The sequence below is a fragment of the Sphaeramia orbicularis genome, chromosome 6, assembly GCF_902148855.1.
Source record: "Sphaeramia orbicularis chromosome 6, fSphaOr1.1, whole genome shotgun sequence".
Classification (NCBI taxonomy): Eukaryota; Metazoa; Chordata; class Actinopteri; order Kurtiformes; family Apogonidae; genus Sphaeramia; species Sphaeramia orbicularis.
In genome coordinates, this window is record NC_043962.1 from 31525226 (window position 1) to 31547049 (window position 21824).

The 21824-nt window shown below is 37.3% G+C and overlaps 2 protein-coding genes across 5 annotated transcripts in view; one reads left to right on the forward strand and one right to left on the reverse strand.

Moving 5' to 3' along the window:
• rab3il1 (RAB3A interacting protein (rabin3)-like 1) lies at positions 1-16380 on the forward strand. Of its 4 annotated transcripts, XM_030135806.1 has the most exons (13): positions 1-469; positions 2098-2321; positions 10472-10670; positions 10786-10881; positions 11561-11638; positions 11794-12030; positions 12225-12344; positions 13060-13188; positions 13548-13660; positions 13903-13926; positions 14250-14349; positions 14447-14513; positions 14666-16380. In XM_030135806.1, exons 2-13 carry the CDS (start codon positions 2110-2112, stop codon positions 14749-14751), a joined length of 1461 nt encoding a protein of 486 aa, XP_029991666.1. In that variant the 5' UTR covers positions 1-469; positions 2098-2109; the 3' UTR covers positions 14752-16380. The 4 variants fall into 4 exon arrangements, with proteins under 4 accessions (XP_029991666.1, XP_029991668.1, XP_029991669.1 ...); XM_030135808.1 differs by lacking the exon at positions 13903-13926 and having other exon boundaries at positions 5-469; XM_030135809.1 differs by lacking the exon at positions 12225-12344 and having other exon boundaries at positions 26-469.
• Positions 15048-21824, reverse strand: part of epx (eosinophil peroxidase) — a 17457-nt gene continuing 10680 nt past the window's right edge. Inside the window, exons 12-17 of the mRNA XM_030135594.1 lie at positions 20243-20480; positions 19941-20152; positions 19698-19862; positions 17423-17506; positions 17231-17327; positions 15048-17024 (exon numbers count right to left, since the gene is read on the reverse strand). Coding sequence (XP_029991454.1) covers positions 16967-17024; positions 17231-17327; positions 17423-17506; positions 19698-19862; positions 19941-20152; positions 20243-20480 — 854 coding nt within the window. The 3' untranslated portion in view covers positions 15048-16966. The remainder of the gene's footprint in view (positions 17025-17230; positions 17328-17422; positions 17507-19697; positions 19863-19940; positions 20153-20242; positions 20481-21824) is intronic.

Here is a 21824-nt window from a genome sequence, read left to right on the forward strand (position 1 = left end):
TCCTGTTAATCTGAACAAATCTGAGGACAACACTACCAAAATGGGTTTCTTGTGGCCATGAGTGCTGTGCAAACTCAGAAATAGTGACTTAATGAAGCTGGTTTAGAGTTGTGTCATTCTTTCTGTTATAGTTCTGCATTCATTTTTACTACAGACACCACTGAACTACTTGTTTTTGTTGGATTCCAGTGACTTTAGGAGTATTTTTTTCTTTGAAGCATCATTGTATGTTTGCTCATGGAAAAATCATGATCAGGTGAAACTGTGCTTTACTCCCCCTGCTGGAAGAAATGTGTACAGTTGGACTTCAACTGGCCACAAGGTGTTAGTGATTAACCCTTCCTGTCAAACCAGGAGTCTCAGCAGCAGGACGAAGTGCAGACAGAGCTGAACCTGCTAAACTATTGGATTATTAAAGAGCAGGTTCAGCTGTTTTACCCATTTCTGAGAATCAGCTTTGACTTTACAGGTGAGTGGAAACTGTTTTCTTTGTTGCATGTTGTCTTCTGAGGGTTTAGCTCTACTTATGGTGAGTGATACTTGAGTGATAAGGTTGAACTAATGTTTACACTGGATATCTGAAAAGGACAAATACCTTCACTGAGACAACTTGTGAGGAAATACCTTTAATGTGATAACTTATGAAGAAAAACAGGCTAATTTCTTTCAGCTCTGAGGGATCTAGAGATGGAGGAAGTGCATAAAATGTAGTTAAAACACTGTCGAGGTCATGAGTACAGTCTGATTACTGGAAGATTTGAAGTTTAGGGGCAGCTTTTAAGACTTTTCCTGGCAAGCTACTTTAATTTTTATGGCATTTTATGTTGCTGTATTTTATTTAACCCATAAAGACCCAAACAGCCACTGAAAACCAAAACCATCTACTGATCTAAACTGTTTAACACCTGTTGATCCACTACAATACAATACATATAAATAATTGGTGTAAAATGTAGGTATTCATCTTTTCATGGTCATCAGATATGACCCATTTGGACGTTCAGAGGCTCTGTGGTGAATGTGGAAACACCATCATCTTCTACAACATTGATTCACTAGTAAAATCCATCGAGTTTGACAAATTACAATGGATGGAGACAGTTGTTTTAATATTCAGTTAATCATATGTTTAGCTAAAAAAGTCACTTTTCCTTCAGTTTTCTCTGTTTTGATATAATAACCTTTGAATTTACTCTGAGCTTTTATGAACATGAACACGATCAGTAAGTTAAATATAAGAAAATACATGGTTTATACTGAAAAAACTCAACATAAAGAGGATTAGATTACAATAAATGTTGATAAATCACTTAAGAAAGGTTAAATATAGAGAAAAAGTAATTTAGGAAGTGACATAAAAGTACCACTGGGTCTTTATGGGTTAAGTCAACACTTTTCTAAATTTACATTCCGTTAGTCCAGTGTTTTTCAACCTTGGGGTCAGGACCCCACATGGGGTCACCTGGAATTCAAATGGGGTCGCCTGAAATTTCTAGTAATTGATAAAAATAAAAAGTTACTAATAGAAATATATGGTGAGTTGACAGAGACAATCCCAATCCATAAAAGACATGACAAACTGTGAAGCTGAAACTGAAGCACTGTGGTACTGTTTAACTTTCAAATGTTCATTGTGGTCAGTTTCAGATGCTGCAGCTTTTTCATAATTCATAGTTTTATTTCTTGTTTGTTCAGTATTAAATTGCAGCCTTGTAAATACAAGCTGGACTGACTGTACATATCCTGACCAAGGAAAATAAAATTCTCACTTTGTGCGGTAATCTACACCTGGCTTTTCTGCCTCTGTCCATAATAATATACATACCTAAATGTCGTATAAAATTAACATTTATTTGCGACATAGTATAGCAAACTATTAAATGATCAAAAAGTAATTAATTTTAGCAAAAAAACAAAAACAAGTCTCCGTTTTGAATGTCTGGAGTCACCAGAAACTTGTGATGTTAAAACGGGGTCATGAGACAAAAAAGGTTGGGAACCACTGCATTAGTCATTAATGTAATTTTCCCCTTGACACTTTTTGTCAAACTAAATGTAACTTTAGCAGAGACGATTACTGGTAAATCTTCCTCACAGTCTATCACAGAGATGGATGCCTTTGAGGGGATTCACAGCGTCCAGCTTTCCTCCTCTCCACCGTCTTCAGCCTCAGCCAGTCCAAGTTATGAGGTCCTGAAGGCAGGGAGGTCAGGAATAGCAGTTTATTCCTCTGCAGTCTTCTTTGGGAAGCCTGGAGGACGGCCAGCTGCCAGACATACGTCAAGTAGGAGAACTGAGGAGGAAGTCTGTGCTGTTGGACGGTAAGTATGAAGCAGGGAATGATGATATATCTGTGGTTTTATTGAGTTAAAGTATTGTTCCCAGAGTGCAGGGTTCGATAAAATACTGCTTTTCATTATGCTGATGTCACGACTGAAACAAATAGTTCCAGGGACAAAATGTTCAACAACCTCCAGTCTTATGTAAGCTGTTAAAATGTAAAAGATCCTTCTCACTTTCATGCTTTTCATTGCCTCATTGTCAGGAAGTCTTCCTTGTCAGACAACTCATGTTTTTTTTTCTTGTTACTGGAAGAGTCAGGTGGTAAATGACAGAGTGTTGCTTGTTTCATTCTACCTTAAATCCCTCTGATAATAAGTGAAGGTCGATGTTTACCAGAGGGACAGGAGCAGACTCACAGGTGTGTTTTCATCTAAAGGTCAGATCAGGACTTGTTTTGATTTTAACTTTGTTTTTGTTGAGGAATGGGGATTTCATGTGAGAGAAAGCTGACAGGAAATGAGGATAAGCAGAGAGGGTAGGCTGGTACAACAAAGGTCCTAAAGCCCAGGGTCTGAGCTGATTCACCAAATCACAGCGGCATATGCTCATTTTTAGGTTTCTGGGTTATCCACGAGGCAGAGGGGTGGATCTGTTTGCACTGATACCCTTTGCAAGTAAAAGTTTACCATATTTATAGTACCTTTCCTGTGATTATACATACTGAAAGAGCAAATGGGTAATTCTACACATATGTATGCATATGTGTATGTACTTTACTTAAATAAATATCCCACATGAAAAATCCAGCTAAAGTAAAATAATTAGAAATAATTTTTAGTAGCAAAACATACTACATACACACTTAAACTATGAAGAAAAAGTAGTGGTTTGTTTCCTCAGACTAATTATATATATATATATATATATATATATATGAGGATTTCTCTGTCACAAATGGTGTCCAGCAGGGTGGGAAACTCTCCCCACTCCTGTTTAATTCTTATACCAAATTGTTGAGTATTGAACTCAATAATGTTCCAGTTGGTTGTTGTTGTTCGGGAATTGTTTTGAATCATCTAATGTATGCAGATGATATAGTCTTAATTGTTCCATCTGTCAAGGGCGTCCAGCAGTTGCTCAACACTTGCTCCCAGTTTGGTCAGTCTCATGATATTTTATTTAACTCTGATAAGTCAAAGATTATGCTGTTTGACACAGATAGGTACAATGTAAAAACTAAACTTGAGTTGAATAACCTTCCATTAGAATATGTCAAAACCTACAAGTACCTCGGACATATTCTATCTGATAATCTTAGTGATGATAATGATATTCAAACTAAGGTTAGGAGTCTTTATGGCAGGAGTAATTTTATCTCTCACGGGTTTTATTTTTGTTCCACTACTGTTAAGAATAAATTGTTCATATCTTTTTGCTCGAATATTTATCTCTGTTACTTATGGGTTAATTTTAAACATTGTACTGCTCACTCAGTCAGAGTTGCTTTTAACAATGCATTCCGTATTATACATGGTTTTTATCGTAGCTGCAGTGGTATGTTCTGTTTTAATAATGTTCGCTCTTATTATGAGATGTTACGGAAAGCAGTTTTGAATTTTATACTGCATTTAAGTCACTCTAGAAATGTTGTAATTTTTACAATTGTTAACTCTGACTTTTATGCAGATTCTACACTTGTTAAATACTGGCACCAGCATCTTTATACTTATTATTGAAGATAGGGTGTGTGCATGCGTGCTGTTTTTATATTTATAACCCTTTTTATTATTATTTTTTTAATGTTTATTATACTCTATGGCCTGTAACTATTTACATGTCTGATATAAATAAATAAATGAAATGTAAAATATGTGCAGTACTGTGCTATAGTCCTATAGGCCAACATTAGATTTATTTAGGTTTATTAAAGTTCTAATGACCACATATATGCATTTCTCAGTCTCTGTATTAAAATACAATCTACAAATATGTGATGTATGTACAACATTGAAAACAAAAGTTTCAGGAAAAAACAGCATGTATAACCCAAAGTTGTAGTATTTAGTGTGACCTCCCTTTGCATTTCATTGCTTTAACCCTTTTGTTCAGACATTAGTATTAATTAGTCATTGTATTCATTTTCTGGTGTTTTATACCAGGTTTCATTCAACACATGTCAGATGTTTCTAACTGTTTGTACTGTTTCTTGTCATGGGGTCAGAGGTCACACTAAATAGTGACTTTAAACTTTAGGACCCGTTTAGTTCTGTTTTTTTGTGTGTGTCTTTTAAGGCCTGTATTTTTTTTTTGTCATGATAGCCTTCTGAGACCCAGCAATGGATTTTTGTCCTCTGTAGGGAACAAGAGTTTTGCAGCTTTATTGAAAAAAACAAAAACAAAAAACAAACAAAACAGTGTCAAGTGCAAAGGACGTTTCATAAAATTTTTTAAAATGCATCTGAAACAACTGCTGCATTGTCCTGTTTCCAATAAAGGCAATTATTTAATGTAAAAAAGCAAAACTTGTACTTTCCTGGGACTCAGGAGGATTTATAAATATGTATCCTCATTTCAACCCTGCAAAATCAACAAAGCTAATAGTGACCTAAAACGTCTGTTTAGCACTGGATATAGTATTGGATATAGTATTTCAGATTTTTGTGAGATATTGAATGACATTTGTCTAAAGAGAACATATTAGAGTTTTAAATGTAGAAGATTTAAATGTTTTGAGCTTTAACAACTCAGTTATATTAACTGTTATGTAAAATCTTAAAGTAAGTAGTAACTAAAGCTGTCAAAAAAGTAGGTGATTAAAAAGTACAGTGTTTGCCTCTGAGATGTAGGGGGAAAAAAATGAAGCAGAATGAAACAATAAGTAAAATAGCACTGTGGTATTGGATGTCATATTATAAATCTTTAGTGAAACAATTTATTCATAGTTTAAAATAAATCAACATGTTATTTAACAGTTACATCTGCTTTGGTCAACGAATTTTGCAATATTTAGATTTTAATCAAATTAATAGAATTCCAGTTTCTACACCCATGTGCAAAAGTTGTGTGTCATATTGATAAAAAAACAAAAACAAAACGCAAATGAAATATGTGCAGTGGAATGTATTTGTCCTCTGGAGTGTTACTGTGTTAAATCTCTAGTTTTTAATTAAAACTCACACTTTTGACAGCATTTAACTTTCCTTCCATATTTTCTTAAGATCTCCAAAGACAAACACATTATGTAAACCACTGGCGTTTTTATTTCATGATTTCCTACAAAGGTTTTAGTTGAGGCCATGACCTACTTTTTTCATGAGGAACTTTAAAAAAGATGAGAAAAAATTTATTAAATTACACAATTTAGTGGTGATACTGTGACTGTACAGCAGTTATTTTATAAAATGCATTTCTCATTAAAACTGTCACTGGTGTTCCCTCCTTAAGTTAAAGTTTGTTGTATAGTGAGTGTATTTATACAGTCAGTGCGTTAAATAATTTGGTGGTCCATTTTGTCTCAGAAAATGATACATTTAAAAACTTTTTGCCATCCCAAAAGTGAGGGTTTCTACAGAATGACCTCAAATCTGCAAATGTTTTTACACTATTTTTTTTTTTTTTTTTTGCTGCATGTTGTGAGCAGTTGTGGAATAAGTCTGAAAGCATAATGCAAACACCCAAGACTGAAAAAGTGACATGTAATGTTATGTTTCCTCAGGGCCCAAATGGACTAGGATTCATTATGAACTGTCATAACTACATCTATGTCACATCTACTTTTTTTTTTTTTTTTAAGATATGTGTTTACTATTTAATACTGAACAGAATATAGAAAAGAAAAAAAGAACGCATTAGAAAGACATATTTATTTCAGCAAAAAGACAATACAAGAACTACAGAATAGAAACAAAGGCACACAGGAATAAAAAGGCTCTTAACACACCCAACCTCCCTCCCAATCTGCTCATAAAAATACTATGACAAAAGCTGTGAGGGAAAAGACAAGATCTTATCAAACTGTGACTCTACATTCTTCAAAAGGAAACTCACATGATGTTACCTAATTCCTTCAGCCAGAGCTTACAAGTAGGAACATCCTTCTTTTACCAGAACATTACATTATTATTATTATTATTATTATTATTATTATTATTATTATTATTATTATTAGTAGTAGTAGTAGTAGTAGTAGTATTTTTTTTTTTTTTATTTTTTTTTTATCTGTAATCGGACTGTAGGAAGGAATAGGCTGCTGTGCTTTCTTTAATACAAAGGTGGTGTCTGATGTTCTAAGGATGATCAAGCCTCAGGAAATTATTCTGTTTTTATCACTAGCATATACAGTGTGGGGAAGCAAAATTTACAATATTTTGAGGCAGGGATTGAAAGACAGTGTATGACCAATTAGTTTATTGAAAGTCATGAGAATTTATTTGCCACAAGAAAATTTACATAATAGAAAATGTTTTTATTCTATGTGTCCTCCTTCTTTCTCAATAACTGCCTTCACACGCTTCCTGAAATTTGCGCAAGTGTTCCTCAAATATTCGGGTGACAACTTCTCCCATTCTTCTTTAATAGTGTCTTCCAGACTTTCTCGTAATAGTTTTGCTCATAGTCATTCTCTTCTTTCCATTATAAACAGTCTTTATGGACACTCCAACTATTTTTGAAATCTCCTTTGGTGTGATGAGTGCATTCAGCAAATCACACACTCTTTGACGCTTGCTTTCCTGATTACTCATATGGGCAAAAGTTTCTGAAAAGGTATGGATAATAGTGTTAGGTATGATTATGACATCAATATATGTTTGATTTCAAAACAATTGACGTAGTGCCTGCTGAGAAAAAACAACTAAATGTTCATTGTAAATTTTGCTTCCCCACCCTGTACATGTAGAAGATTTTTAATGTTATAATTCATCAGCACAGGGCCAGGTTTTGAATAATTTGTAACCAACTGGATATATTGGTAATGTAGTGCTGCATCAAAATGTTAGCATAAAATGGAAATACTTGCATCTAAATTGTACTACACTGGTGTAGTTATCGGTGTATATTGTGCACAGTTTCCACACTGTGTATACACTGAACAGTCATAACATTCTGACCGCTGACAAGAAAAGTGGTATTAATATAGATTATCTCATTACAATGGGACCTGTATATCTGAAATACAGTATCTGGCAGCAAGTGAATATGTAGCCCTTGAAGTTGATATGTTGGAAACAGCAAAATGTGCAAGAGCAGGGATCTGGACAACTTCAACAAAGGAGAAATCGAGATGGTCCAATCAGTGGGTCAGAGCCTCTCCAGATCTTGTTCATTTCCAGTTTTAAGTGGTTAGCACCTACCAAAAGTATTTAAAGAACAACAACCAGATCTCAACTAATCAAGGATCTAATGAGAGCAGAACATTATTACCACCTGTCTAATATTGTCTAGGTTCACCTTTTTCCACAAAACCAGTTCTGACCCCAGGACTAGACTCCACCAGACCCCTGAAGGTGTGCTGTGGTATCTGGACCAAGACGTTAGCAGCAGATCCCTGAAGTCCTGGAAGTAGAGGTGGACCTACATGGATCGCATTTATTTATCCAACACCTCCCACAGATGCTCAATGGTCCTGAGATTGGGATGTCCTTCCTTAGTCCATATATGGTTGGTACCAGCCAGTGCAGACCAGGAACACCCAGCAAGACCTGCAGTTGTGGATCTGCTCTGACCCAGTCCCCACTGATACAATATGGACCTGGTCAAAGTCACTCAGTTCCCTATATTTATCTTTTTTCTGCCTCCAACACATCAGCTTCAATGACTAAATGTTTACTTATCCAACCCAGTGAAAGGTACCGATGTAATGGAATAATCAATATTATTACCACTTCTCCAGTCAGTGAGGCCTATGACTGACAGGGGCATTAGAAAATAGTAGATTCTAAGTCAATTTTTATTTCTCCAAATGTTTTTTATTGAGCCAAGATATGTTATACATACAGAACTGTCATTTCCGCGTATATAAAAAAATAAAATAACTGAATAAAATAAAAAATACAGAGGTATTGGATTTGTATTTCTCACAAATATTTAACAAGTAGGACAGGAATACCACCTAAGACTTGGAACATTGTCAGGGCTGATATTTCAAAGAAAAAGGGTACATAAAAATAAAGGAAACAAGTACACACAACAAAAACAGACAACAGGTAAGGCCTTAGTCAATTTTTAAATAAAAATTATGAACTTATTACCATAAAACAATGTTTGCTTAAGAAGGTACTAATAAGCAATTGTTTCTTTGCATTAGTTTTGATTTATTTTTGGCAGAAAAAAATATCCAGTTAGAAATGTATTATTCTTCACTATTTATTTTATGTGTACAGCATTATTTTATACTCCACATAATCTGTAGATAAACCAAAACAACCTATATTACTCACTGGATGCTGGTTAGTTTTAGTCATGATGTTATTTTGAGCCCTACAAGGGATATATTATGAAATGTATTGTTACATTTTACAGAGCCAGGACCATGTGTAGGTGACACTGTCAATACCAGGTAGAAGTGTGGATATGGAGGGAGAACTGAAGGACAAGCACCACTAACAAGCAACACAGATGACGAGGAAGAAGCAAAGGGACATTTACTTCCATCTAAGAAGGAAAACTATATTTTGTTTGTAAATCAGTGTTTCATAAGTCAAATATTGTTATCATTAAAATTATTAGAAATATAAGGGACATTTTTTTCATGGGGCCTCAAATAAAATAAAATAAAATACATAAATGTTTGGAAAAGGCAGATGTAAAGCATTAGTGTGATATGTCAGTGATAGTAATATGAAACAGTTCAGGCATGTTTGGCTTTTTTGACCAACACCTTCTGCATCACTTTGAGCCTGCTGGATGCCTTATGGTCCATTCATGACCCAGTCGTGGTCCGGGGTGGTGGTTCTGTCCCGGGCTCAGCTGGATGTGGGTCCGGGGTGGTGGTTCTGTCCCGGGGCTCAGCTGGATGTGGGTCCATTGTCCGGGGCGTGGGGAGTGGATGTGCTGTCATGTGACCTGCTGAGGCAGAAAAAGAGGCACAAACAGGACACACACTAGTGTTCTGTACCTGGAAAATTAGAATATAATGATGAGAGGACTGTGACTGACGGATACGGCAGTGAAGGTGGAAACCAGTCGTGCCTCTTTGTGAACTTTTATCGCTTTTTGTTTTCGTCGCCGCTGCCGTTTGTTTACGTCAGCGTCTGCATTCCTCCGCTGGCTGTGATTTAAAACGGCTGTGATTAGTTTCAGTGAAAACGGCTAGTGCTAGCGCACATACCGCACGGTTTTACACTGTAACAGAAATAAAACAACAACAACAGCTGGAGGAGGCTGGAGGGGAGAAGCTGACAGATAAGCGGGCAGGGTGGGAGGTTTGTCTGCGGTCCCGGACTGGACACTGACCGGGTAAGGGCGGACACTGACGGGAAACCTCTGCGGAAAGTTGGAGTTAGCTTGTGGGCTAGTTAGCTAAAAGTACTGTCATTAGGCTAGTTTGGGAAAGCTAACTTATTCTACTGTGAACTTTTCCATAGGTGGGGAATATTTAAGGACTAAACTATGTATTTAAACTTCAGGTCGCCATCGTGGAAGAGGGTCCCAAACGATAGTCTGGGGCCCCACCAGGGGTCACTGGGTTTTGTGGCAGATCATTATGGAAATGCACGGAGTTATCTTATTTAATTCATAAAACTGCTAATAGCAGTTTTAGTATTTAGAAGAAGTTGTAAACATAGTGACATGTCTGTTTATAACTAGTATTTTCTTATTATTTTAGTATAGGCTACCATTCGTATTGCAGTCTTATTGCACTACTGGTGTATAATTCATATAATTTTATTTGGTACACTATTTTATGAGTATTTATTTTTTTCTTTCTTTCTTTACATATATATATATATTTCATATTGTGTATATGTAGAGGTAGAGTTTGTGTGCTGCACCTGTTTTTATTGTGGCTAAACTCTATCTCATTATTTTTTCCTCCAGATTATTCTATTCTATTCTATTCTATTCTATTCTATTCTATTCTATTCTATTCTATTCTATTCTATTAAATGTGTTAAACAAGTATTTGATTATCGTCCTCCCATTGCCCTTCCCAGTTTTTGCTGAAGTTCCTGACTGTGGTCCTGTGCAGGTTGGTAGATCTGGATCCAGAGCCAGAATCCCGAGTGGAGGGAGGAGGTGGAGGTGGAGGAGGCCAGACGGGGTCCACCTCAGACAGAGACCATGGAGGCCTCTCCCGACTTCGGAGTTCCTCGCTGGAAATCAGAGAAAAAGAAATCCGAGAAAAGGGCTCGGAGATCCTCAGGGAACAGCTGGACGCTGCAAAAAGGGTGTTGTAACCTATTTGATGCTTACACATACAAAAACTATTGTGTAAGCTGAAAAAAGAGGTTGACAATGCAGATATCTTTTCTGGCTAAATGTGACCTTTTTTTGCAACCTCAGGAACTGAAACTAAAAGACAAGGAATGTGAGCGTCTGTCGCAGGTCAGGAATCAGCTGGAACAGGAGCTGGAGGAGTTGACCGCCAGTCTGTTTGAGGTAAGCTGTAATTACTGCCCTTTACTGAGGCCAGTGTTATTTTGACAGATATGTCAGGCTGTGATGATAAAGCTGTGATTTGACGCTGTGATAGAATCTGTCTCTTTAAATTCACAATGTGTGTGATGTCCTGATAGCCAAATAACTAAAGGGCTTTCCCAAATAACTGCCCATAAATTAGTTAACTTGTTCTTCTGATCTCCTCTTTTTTTGTGTATTTAATTTTGCTAAATTTTCTTTTTGTCTATGGCAGCTGTCAGACAAAAACCACCACATAACAGACACTAGACAGACATTACACAATGTGCTACACTAGTTTCACAAACAATCAAATACAACAACCTGCAAGTGTACATATACACACTGATATCATTCTATGTGAATCGGAAGTCTCGAAGGACAGCAACCTCTATCCTTTTACATAGGTCTCTCTGTTTGTAATCTATTAAAGACCCAGTACCACAAAAATATTTGAAAAACCCACACAGTTTTCTTAGTTTAACATTAACTGCGGGTGTAGTATTTGCCCCAAAACAAAAACTCTTTATTTATGTTCCACGAGCTTTATGCAGTAATGATTTCTTGGTTGTACTTTTTATTCTTTTAAAAGTTCAGTTCAGATGGAAAACAAGGACTGTAGTGCTTTATTTTGATGTTTTTATTTCATTCTCTCCTACAGGAAGCTCATAAGATGGTGCGTGAAGCTAATGTCAAACAAGCGGCAGCTGAGAAACAGCTGAAGGAGGCTCAGGGGAAGGTGTGTTCATTTGGTTTTGGCTTCACTTAAACTATAAGGTGTTGCTTTATAAACCAAATTATTTTCATAACATGTATCCCCTGAAAACATTGTAACTGCACTTAAATGTTGTTTGCTATTCTGAATTAGCTTCGTGTTTTTGTCATATTTTTCAGATTGATGTTCTACAAGCAGAAGTGACAGCACTAAAAACTCTAGTGCTGACCTCGACACCATCTTCACCAAACCGTCAGCTACATCCACAGCTCCAGTCTCCAGGTACCAGGGGAGCGTACAAACATGTTGGGGGCCACATTCGCAACAAAAGCGCTAGTGGGGCCCTTCCATCTTTACCTGGAAAACCAGAGCCGTCCTCGGTTTCCATTCAGCCTCCGGCTAAAGAGGACAGAGAGGTAATTGGGTTCAGCTTTGTAGAACTTTCTGTATTTATCTCTGCTTCTGCAAACCTTGACCTTTCTATTGCTTATTCATCTTTCTGGTCTCTGGTGCTTTTCTTTACCCTTTTTTGTTCGTTCATTCTTTCTCTCAGCACTAACCTCCGGTTGACTCGTTCTTCCTGTCTGTCTGATGTCTCTTCCTCTCTCAGCCTGCTGTTCCTGCTCTCCTTTCTCTGATTCTCTGCCTTGTTCCTGGACAGTCTGTCAGTATGACCTCTGACCCTTATTGTCAGGAGCAGGGGGAGGGGCTAGGGATGGATGTCAAACAGGTAACCACCACTGTTTATCCAGAGCAGATGTTTGTCCAGGTCTAGCTGCTGAAAGACATGTGGATCTGTTTTTGTCATAATATTTCATAGATTAAATTAGTATACTGGATATGTGAGTATAATGTGTAGTTGAACAGCAGTGTTCAGTAATACGTTTTAGTGTGGCTACAAGACGATTCAGTTTATATTGGTGCAAATATAGCTGCAAAATACTGTTTGTGCTGTCTGACTTTGGTACTTAATCTGTGTTTAATTACAAGCCATTTTATGGGCAGCTTGCGAGCATTAAGTAAATTTATATTCTTTTTAATGTACTACTGACACAAGCAACAGACTTGTATGGAGAAACAGGTGATCCTTATATTAATGACTGATCGCTACATTGAGCCAGCTACATGGAACGCAGCCAGTGTGTATTAAAGTCATGACATATCTTCATTTTCTGCCATGTCTGCTGTGAAAAATGTATATTAGATGGAGGTTAATTGTGAGTAGCTTTAAAGTCATGTGACGAGGCTGTTGCTGATGTCTTTATTTTTTTTCTTTTTTAAATACAATGAGATAAATGGAGTTATTTTTAAGTTTATAGAGCATATCAGAGGGGTGGCACAATTACGTGCTTTTAATATTAAAATGTGACTGGTCTCATGACGCAGACATATGGCCCCTTATTAGGAAAACAGAGTGAGTTATGGGTTGTTTTTCCTCTTTGCAGATGGATTCAGTTCTGTTTGCAGAGTTTTTGGCATGGAAGGAACATCCGAGTCTGGACCATTCCTCTGCCTTCCTGAGTCGAATCTACAGAGAAGACATTGGGCCGTGCCTCTCCTTCACAAGATCTGAGGTCAGAACATCCACTGAATCTGCCATTGCTGGAGTTTTCTTACCATCATAAGGCTACTAGGCTGTGCAAGTTTTTTTATATAGTTTTTTAAACTTTGTTGTTTAGTCATTACTTGCTCTAGCTTTTCCAATTTTTTTTGTCTAATCTTTGGTGAAAATAATGGTCCCAAATATTGCAAAAGTTTTTGTTGGACGACCTCTAATCTTCTTCCTGTATGACTTGGGCAGGGACTAAAACACCACTTCCTTTGAATAAGCTCCTAGCACTTGAGGCCTCTGAAAATGTAGGGAAAACTCCATTTGTGTTTGTTGTATTTTGCTGCTTGAACTTGTGTTAATATTAATTTGTGCTGTCCACAGCTATCTCAGCTGGTGCAGAGCGCAGTGGAAAACAATTCCCTGACTATTGAGCCTGTGGCCATGTCAGCGTTACCAATGGTTAAAGCCTCGGCCATAGAGTGTGGAGGCCCTAAGTGAGTTATTCTCCATCATGTCTGCATAATAACATAATCAGCCTGTTCCGTCTCACAATTCACGGCCAACAATGGCCAAGTCAACACTGAAAACCTACCCCTGACATGTTTTGGTTCCTCTCGTGATTCCTCTGTGGGTCAAAGCTGAAGGCTTTTCACTATCTTACCATGTTTATCGGAGATGGGTGTAATCAGTGGGCACATTTCTAATCACTGTCTGATTTGAAAATCTTTTTTTTCAGTGGCTTTAGGGCAGCAATAGAGACGTAAGTCCTTTCAGGAATTAGTCACTTTTTCTGCTTTTAACTAACAATTTACTGTAGCATGAAGTGATGTCTGTCTGTCTCCAACATTCTGCATGTGTCAGTTAAACATACATACAACATAGGAACTTTTCCTCTTTTCAGTGACTAACTTCTCTGATTTTGAACAGTTTCTCTTCTGAAAATTGTCATTTTTCTTTTATGAGAATTGCATAGGTTTAATTTGCTGATGTTTGCTCACTAAACATCACACTCTCAGTTCTCTTCCGAAAACATCTTGTCTCTGTAGGTTTTTTCTTTGACAGTAGCTGTTTCTCTGCTTTTAGAAAATGTGCATTAAGTGGTATGTCCCGCCTCTGCCGACATCGAATCAAACTTGGTGATAAGGGGAGCTACTATTACATCTCTCCTTCCAGCCGAGCACGAGTAACTATCAATTTTATCAACAAATAAGCACTCCTGACATACAAAACATTACTGTCATCAAAGAGTGTTTCATGTAACCTTGTCTTCCTTCTTTTAGATCACAGCTGTTTGCAATTTTTTTACTTATATCCGCTACATCCAGCAGGGCCTGGTGAGACATGATGGTATGTTAACACTGACCTCCATAAGCATTTTAATGAATGTTTGTTTAATCACTAAACTGGTGGCAGAACTTATAAAATCTAACTCTGTCAGGACTTGTTTCACTCAACTTGCTGATGTGTATCTTTTATTGTCATCTCTGTTTTTCATCCAGCGGAGCAGATGTTTTGGGAGGTGATGCGTCTCCGGAAAGAGATGACAGTGGCCAAGTTAGGTTTCTACCTCACTGACCAGGGCTAGAGGACCTGACAGTCTTCTGCAGGACCCAACAGGACAGCATGATCCCAGGACACTGAAGACCCACAAGTCTGGGTTTAACTGTGGTAACAAGAGGTTCCTGGATCAGGTTTTGTAGCTGAGTCTTTACAGCTGTAACGCTGTAGCAGAAGTCGGACAACAAGGGAAAGAGGAAATGTTTGAAAACCACTTCTGGATATGCAACAAGACAATTAAACCAGCACTTGACAAAGAGGTCAAATAACATGATTTAAAAATGAGCTCCTCCAAGACATGTCATATTAGATTTGTTTTATTTGTCTCTGTGGCCTCAGAAACTGCTGTCCTCCAGAGTTTTTTTTACAGCATGTAGAACTGTTTTATTTTTCATCTTGCCTCCCTGGTGGAGTACACACAGCTTCTCATGTGTTATACAGAACATCATCAGACAGTCTGTTGAAAAGATGAACACAGTTCAGGATGAACGCTGACAAGACAGTCTTTTACCTCTGTTACTGCATAGTTAAAACAGATCGACTGTGTATTTGACACAAAACAGTGATTTGACTTTTTTTTTTTTTCTAATGCCCAGTTCAGGCCAAAGATTTGGAACCAGATAAAACTGGTTTAGGATGTTGGAGGGAAAAGGTGACAGTGATCAGGCCCATCTCATAAACTGGCCGATGATAATGCCCGCAACTCAAGTTGTCCAAGGAACATAGAGGAAAAACAGTATATAACACTATGGGTTGTAGCTCCTTTATTGCTGTAGAATGCAGCTTTATTAAACTGGTGAAATTCTGTTTCATCTAAACACAAAAAAGTTCTGGGAAAACCAACTCTTTTTAAAAAAAAATCTTTTTGCTGTTTCATCTACAAATGCAATACTAGTAAATCATTTCTGATTCCTATTTTAAAACACTACCAGCAACAAAACAGCCCGAAACGCTGACAGAATGGAAATACATTTATGAAAATGTTTTCACTGTGATGACAATTTTACATGGTCTGATCTAGTGACATGGGTCTAAATTGGCAGGTTAAGACGTGAAGGTCAGTGTGTCACTTTGTGAATCTTTGGACTCTACTGGGCTTCACCTTATGCTCACTAGCACCTTTGATTTTTTTTTTTTCCCTTAAATACCACAGCAGAGACATTTTGTCCCAGCATGGCCTTATTTCTGTTTATGCACATCCTTTTCCAGATGCCTTGTATAAACACAAAGCTTCTTAATCACCTGGCCTTGACTTTATAATCACATATAGTGTCAGTGAATTAGCGATTCCATCAGTAAGATCTTCACATGTACTCAGAAGATGACCAAGCTTTAACACAGGTGATGTAAAAGCAATATGCAACTGTAGTTTTGCACGTCTGCAATCAACAGTATGTACAAATAAGCCATAAATGACTATGCATGAATGCAGTAAATGGCCATTATATGCATTTATTGGTCGTACCTCATAGTGTAGATTTAATATTATTAATGTCCAGTTTTTACAGAAGATGGTAAATATGAAGAATATTATATCAAAGTGCAATAACTGCTTCTTAGCCTTATTTTGGGCTTGGAGTTTCCTAACCTCAGCATACTGATAATTATGTGTCATTCAGTGTAAACACTCCATTAAAACAGAGGCGGTGTAGTCTGACCAGAACCTTTGTCCTGTGTGTGATTTACGGATGTATGTAGGTTTTCATGTTAGGATTTTATGGCCTTCCCAGGTTTGTGAACTATGACTCACTGTAGTTATTCATTCTAAACCAGTACTTCCAGGTGGCACCAAGACCTATTTCTGTCACTGGTTAGGCGTTAGATTAAGGTCACTGCCAGGAGCTGCCTGGTTACCCCGACACAAAAGCTCTGCTCCACACCCACAGTTACCCAACCGGTTTTGAAGCAGTAATAAGGCACAGAGATCCTGAGGAAATACTGCCACCATTTTCAACTAAGACGGGCTTTATGGTATGAAAATCTGTTTTTGGAACAGACATTCCAGTAAGATTTTGGTTTCCGGATTGAAAAGAACATTGTAAGCTTTTTCTGTTTTCATGGCCTTGCACCGATTATAAGACCCAAATACACAGTTTGACTTGTGGTTAATAAAATGAGCACTGTTAGAATATACAGGAAGAAGACAGAACAGGAAAAAGATCCATGAATTTTCGAGACCCAACAGTGGCAGACAGCAGAACTTCCATACAACAGGAAAAGTCAAATACCCATTCTTGTCTGTATTAACTTTTTGCTTGGCAACATCCAGCATTGACTATCTCTTCTTTCTTGGGAAAATATCTGTAAGAAAGAAATTAAATTACTCATGTTTCACAGTTGTTAGACAGTCACTTATTTTTAAAGACTAAATACCTTTTTTTGCAGTATTACTGTAGCACAATCTGGTCATTTTTAAACATTTGTGTTTTTTAATCTAATCTTGGCCTCAAATATTTGTACAGACAGGATCTTTGCCATCAAATTGATTTCTAGGTTAGAAAACGTACCTCCGATAACAGATCATGATCATAACCAGTAGAGCTGCGCCGCCGATGACAACGATCACAGCAGTGACGGTGGAGACAGCAGACAGTGAGGAGGGTTCTGGATCATACAAACATTAAAAATCAGAACTGACAGATGATACGTTGGTGGTGTTGTATTATTGACACTCCAGCTGTATATTATCTTTGACAAACCTGAGCAAATGAAGGACCCCAGTGTATTAAGACACTCCAGGTTGTTTGGGCAGGGAGAAACCTGTTCTTCACATTCATTAATATCTGCAAGAATCAAGGCAGAATGCAGAAAATGAGAGGCTTCATATCTAGGTGGGAATTGCAGAGGTGAGTTGAGAAATAGTTTCAGCAAAATAATTCACTTTCATTCTGTAGCTTTGAACTATGGAAAAAATATTGTAAGTCTAAATAGTCTAAAAATTGTCTCAGAAATAGCAATTAAGTTAATTTTTCTGTTCTCTATAAAATCAGATTTTGGCAACCATTTTCAGTGCAAGAATTATTTTTAAAGCATCAAGCTATCAACACAAACCTCCTAAAATGTATCAACTTGGGCAGCTCGATCTGATGACATGAGGTTTAAAGTTTTTATTCACCTCTGACTCAATAGTACAACCACAAAGACATAAGAATTAATAAAAGTGCTGTGCACAAAGGCTTGATAAATGGTTTATCACACAGTACAAGATACACAGATGTCTAATAATTAATTCATAAACAATTAATTCATAAACAGTTAAAACTTCTCTTGTGGGCCCTCAAAAGTTGCAATACAGCAGTGTAATAATAGTTCAAGAAAGTCCTGCATGGAAGTATGTACCTAAGTAAAAGTACATAATTATTAGCAGCACAATGTGGTCTAAGTGTTAAAATGAATGTATGGGATTACTATACAGTATGTCACCATTAGATTATCTCTACTGAAGCATCATTATTGTTGCTGCATGTTAAAGTAATGGAGGCAACGTTTGAATAACTTTACATCCATTTTGATACATAGCGATTCCAACTTCTAATACATAGATCTTGTCAGTTTTTGGACAGCATTCACTGATCTTTGAGTTTTAGTTAGATACAAAATGATCTTAACATTTATCAAAATTAAACCATGTGAGAAACTTAGAGGGAAAAAACAAGGTGTTAAAAATGTAAATTTAAAAAAAAAAAGTAAAATGTGTCCAGAATAAAAGTAATATGTATATAATAAAGAAAAAAATAAGTAAAAATGCTGGTTGGCTATAGTTCCTAAGATACAGTCTTGGGTGAAAATGTGAAATTCTGAGAATTAATGAGAGAATAGGTTTACTCTGAAGGAATGTCTGTCTCAGAGCTACCAGATCTACATCAAAACACTCTGTGATTTCTAAATATATTATATAAATGAACAAAAACAAATATATATGTACAATAACACTTTATCATAAACATTGAAAACATCAGCTAACCAATTCATTCTATTAACCCTTTCATGCATAGTGGTAACTACCGTGGACAGCTATTCTCTCATATACTCATGGATTTTGTTGTTTTAGTTCTATATCAGCCAACACAGTGGATGCTCACACTGCAAAAATCTAACTCTGACTAAGTGTATTTTTCTCATTTCTAATCCAAATATCTCATCACACTTAAAATAAGACATAATCACCTAAAGAGGAACTTTTCAGTGAGATATAAGAACTTCTTTTTTGACAATAGATCTGGAAAATCTTATTTCAAGAAATCTTACCAAGATAATTTTGACTTGTTCCATTGGCAGATTTTTTTGCTTGAATTAAGCAAAAAAAAAAAAGTTACTCTATAGGTGATTATGTCTTATTTTAAGTGTGATGAGATATTTTGACTAGGAATGAGAAAAATACACTTGGTAAGATTTAGATTTTTGCACCATCCCATGCACTGCAATTCATACCGTTACTGTAACTTTACTGTTCTTCATAAACCTGATCTGCACTAACATGTTTGAGAGAAAATCAATTGCTTGTTATTGTTATTAAACTGTAATTAACAGGTTTTTGTGGTTTTTTTTTTTGCATATTATCTCTAAGAAGTGAGTAATGACAGCTAGTATTAGAGTATGTTAAAATGTGAGAAAACATCAGATTAGCTGCATTAAAAATGTTTTCATTTCATAGTTTTCACACAGTTTATCAGTAAATACGTTTCTTAACTTCAAAAATTTAATACATGGTGTCCAGCTGAGTGGACATTTTTACAACTTCATGAAAAATGGGTTCATAAAAACTATTTCAATCGCATTGTTTTTTTGAATGCCTCGAGGAATAAAAACACTCTCAAATAAAAAATCTTGATTAATGCTCTTATAATTCATGCATGAAAGGGTTAAAGTATGTAAGATTTAGCACATTTAATGTCTGAGGCAGACTGTTTGTAAACCTGCTGATCAACAATAAACAGGGCCCAGGGTTAAACTCTGTTCAGGCTGAGTCTGTACCTTGGCAGGTCGGGGGGGCAGAGCTCCACTGGTGGCTGCTCAGATCACAGCTGAGCGATGATGAACCCAACAGCTTAAACCCAGAATGACACTGATAGAGAATCACAGAGTCACAGAGCAGCCAGTATCCTGATGGAATCCTGGGTATTGGGCCACAGTTTGGATCTGGAACAAAGAGATCAGTTCAGGTTAGAAGGCGTGAAAACACAATAAAAATGAGTTTAAACTTTTCTTGTGTGCTACCTGTCTCTGGTTCTTTCCATGGGTTGAGGTCGAGGTGGGGGATGAGTGGGTGGGAGCAAGGCAGCATGTCCTCTGAGCGTTCAGTGCGTGAGAATGGGTCAGCAGGGACGTGGCTGATGTGGGTGTTGTCACAAATGATGCGAGACAAGGAGACGGAGTGGAGGTTTGTCCTCTGGGCGCTGGTGAACACTCCCTTCCTCTCCCACCAAAACCTCAGAGGACACACAGAGATTTTTCAGACTTTTCTCCTCATGTAAACAGTGTTCTTCAACAGCTCAAATAAGGGTGGGGGGTTGTCTTACCTGTCTCCATCCCTCAGTGTTTTGAACTGTCTTGCTAACAGACAGGACAGCAGAGGTCCAACCCGGCCTCCTGGCAGCGCCGGCTCAGAGATGGCTCCCACCCACACATCGATGTTGTGTGGAGTCCCATATAGGATCTGGAATTTGTGAGCCAGGGTGAGGTTCCCAAGGATTTCAGCCAGATCAGATGTGGAGTACGGAACAGAGAGGCCGCAGAACCTTCGCCATGAGCTGTATCCTGAAAGATGAGAAATTAAGCAGGAGGTGAAAGTTCTGGCACAGGAAATGAGAACCAGAAGAACATTAACCACATGGTTCATTACAATGTGTTTTAGTGGATGTGAACATGAGCGTCTACATGTACCTCTGCAGTATCAGTGTAAAGTAACAAAAACTAAATGACAGTAAAAGTTTAACCCATAGAGACCCAAACAGCCGCTTGCAACACAAACCATCTACAGATCTAAACTGTTTAATACCTGCTGATCCATTAATCCTATCAATACATGTAAATAATTGGTGTAAAATGCAGTTTGTCGTCTTTTCATGGTCATCAGATATGACCCATTTGGACGTTCAGAGGCTCTGTAGTGAATGCAGAAACACCGTCATCTTCTACAACATTGATTCACCAGTAAAACCCATGGAGTTGGATCAATGACAGTGGATGGAGACACTTGGTTTGACATTTAGTTAGCAATATCTTTGCTGAAAAAGTCATTTTTTTCTTAATTTTTCTGTCTGTTTTGATATAATTAGGGACCAAGCTGAAAGGTGAGGCCTTGCCTTGAAAGCAAGGCCCAATTGTTTTTTTATCATTACACCATCGCTCCTTTCAACTGGAATTTGACCCCCTAAACATGCTCAAAAACTCACCAAATTTGGGAAGTATGTCAGGCCTGGTGAAAAATTTTATAAAATGTAAAAATTAACCCCATAGATGCCAAAATGTGCTCTCTAGCACTACCTATGTAAAAAAAACAAAACAAACAAACAAAAAAACAGTAACGGCCCTGGTGGCCAATAGGAATGTCGTAGAGACATGGAACCAGTGCCAAAATTTTGCATTTACAGAGCAGTACAAATGATACACTGACACCCATGAGTTAACTCCAACAGGAAGTTTACGATTTGCCTTTCAAAATTTCCCAGACCGTTTGTTGTATTGGCTTCTAAATAGCACCAAAATATAGAGTAAACCCTTCTCAGAAAAAGTTGTATATAACCCCCCCGCCCCCCATCGTGCTCAAAAACTCACCCAATTTGGCATACATGTCATGGCTGGCAAACTGTTTGACACAATGTCAAAATTAACCCCTTAGATGCCAAAATGGGCTCTATAGTGCCACCTACATACTCAGAAACACACAAAAATGGCCCTAGTGGCCAGTGGGAATGTCACAGACACATGAAACAAACACCAAAATGTTGGTCTCATTGACAAATCATACACCGACAACAATGAGCTAAATCCAACAGGAAGTTGGCAATATGCCTTTCAAAGCAACTCCACATTCCCACGATTACTGCTTATTCATTTTGGACTTTTTTCACACATGTTATACATCATTACATTCACAAG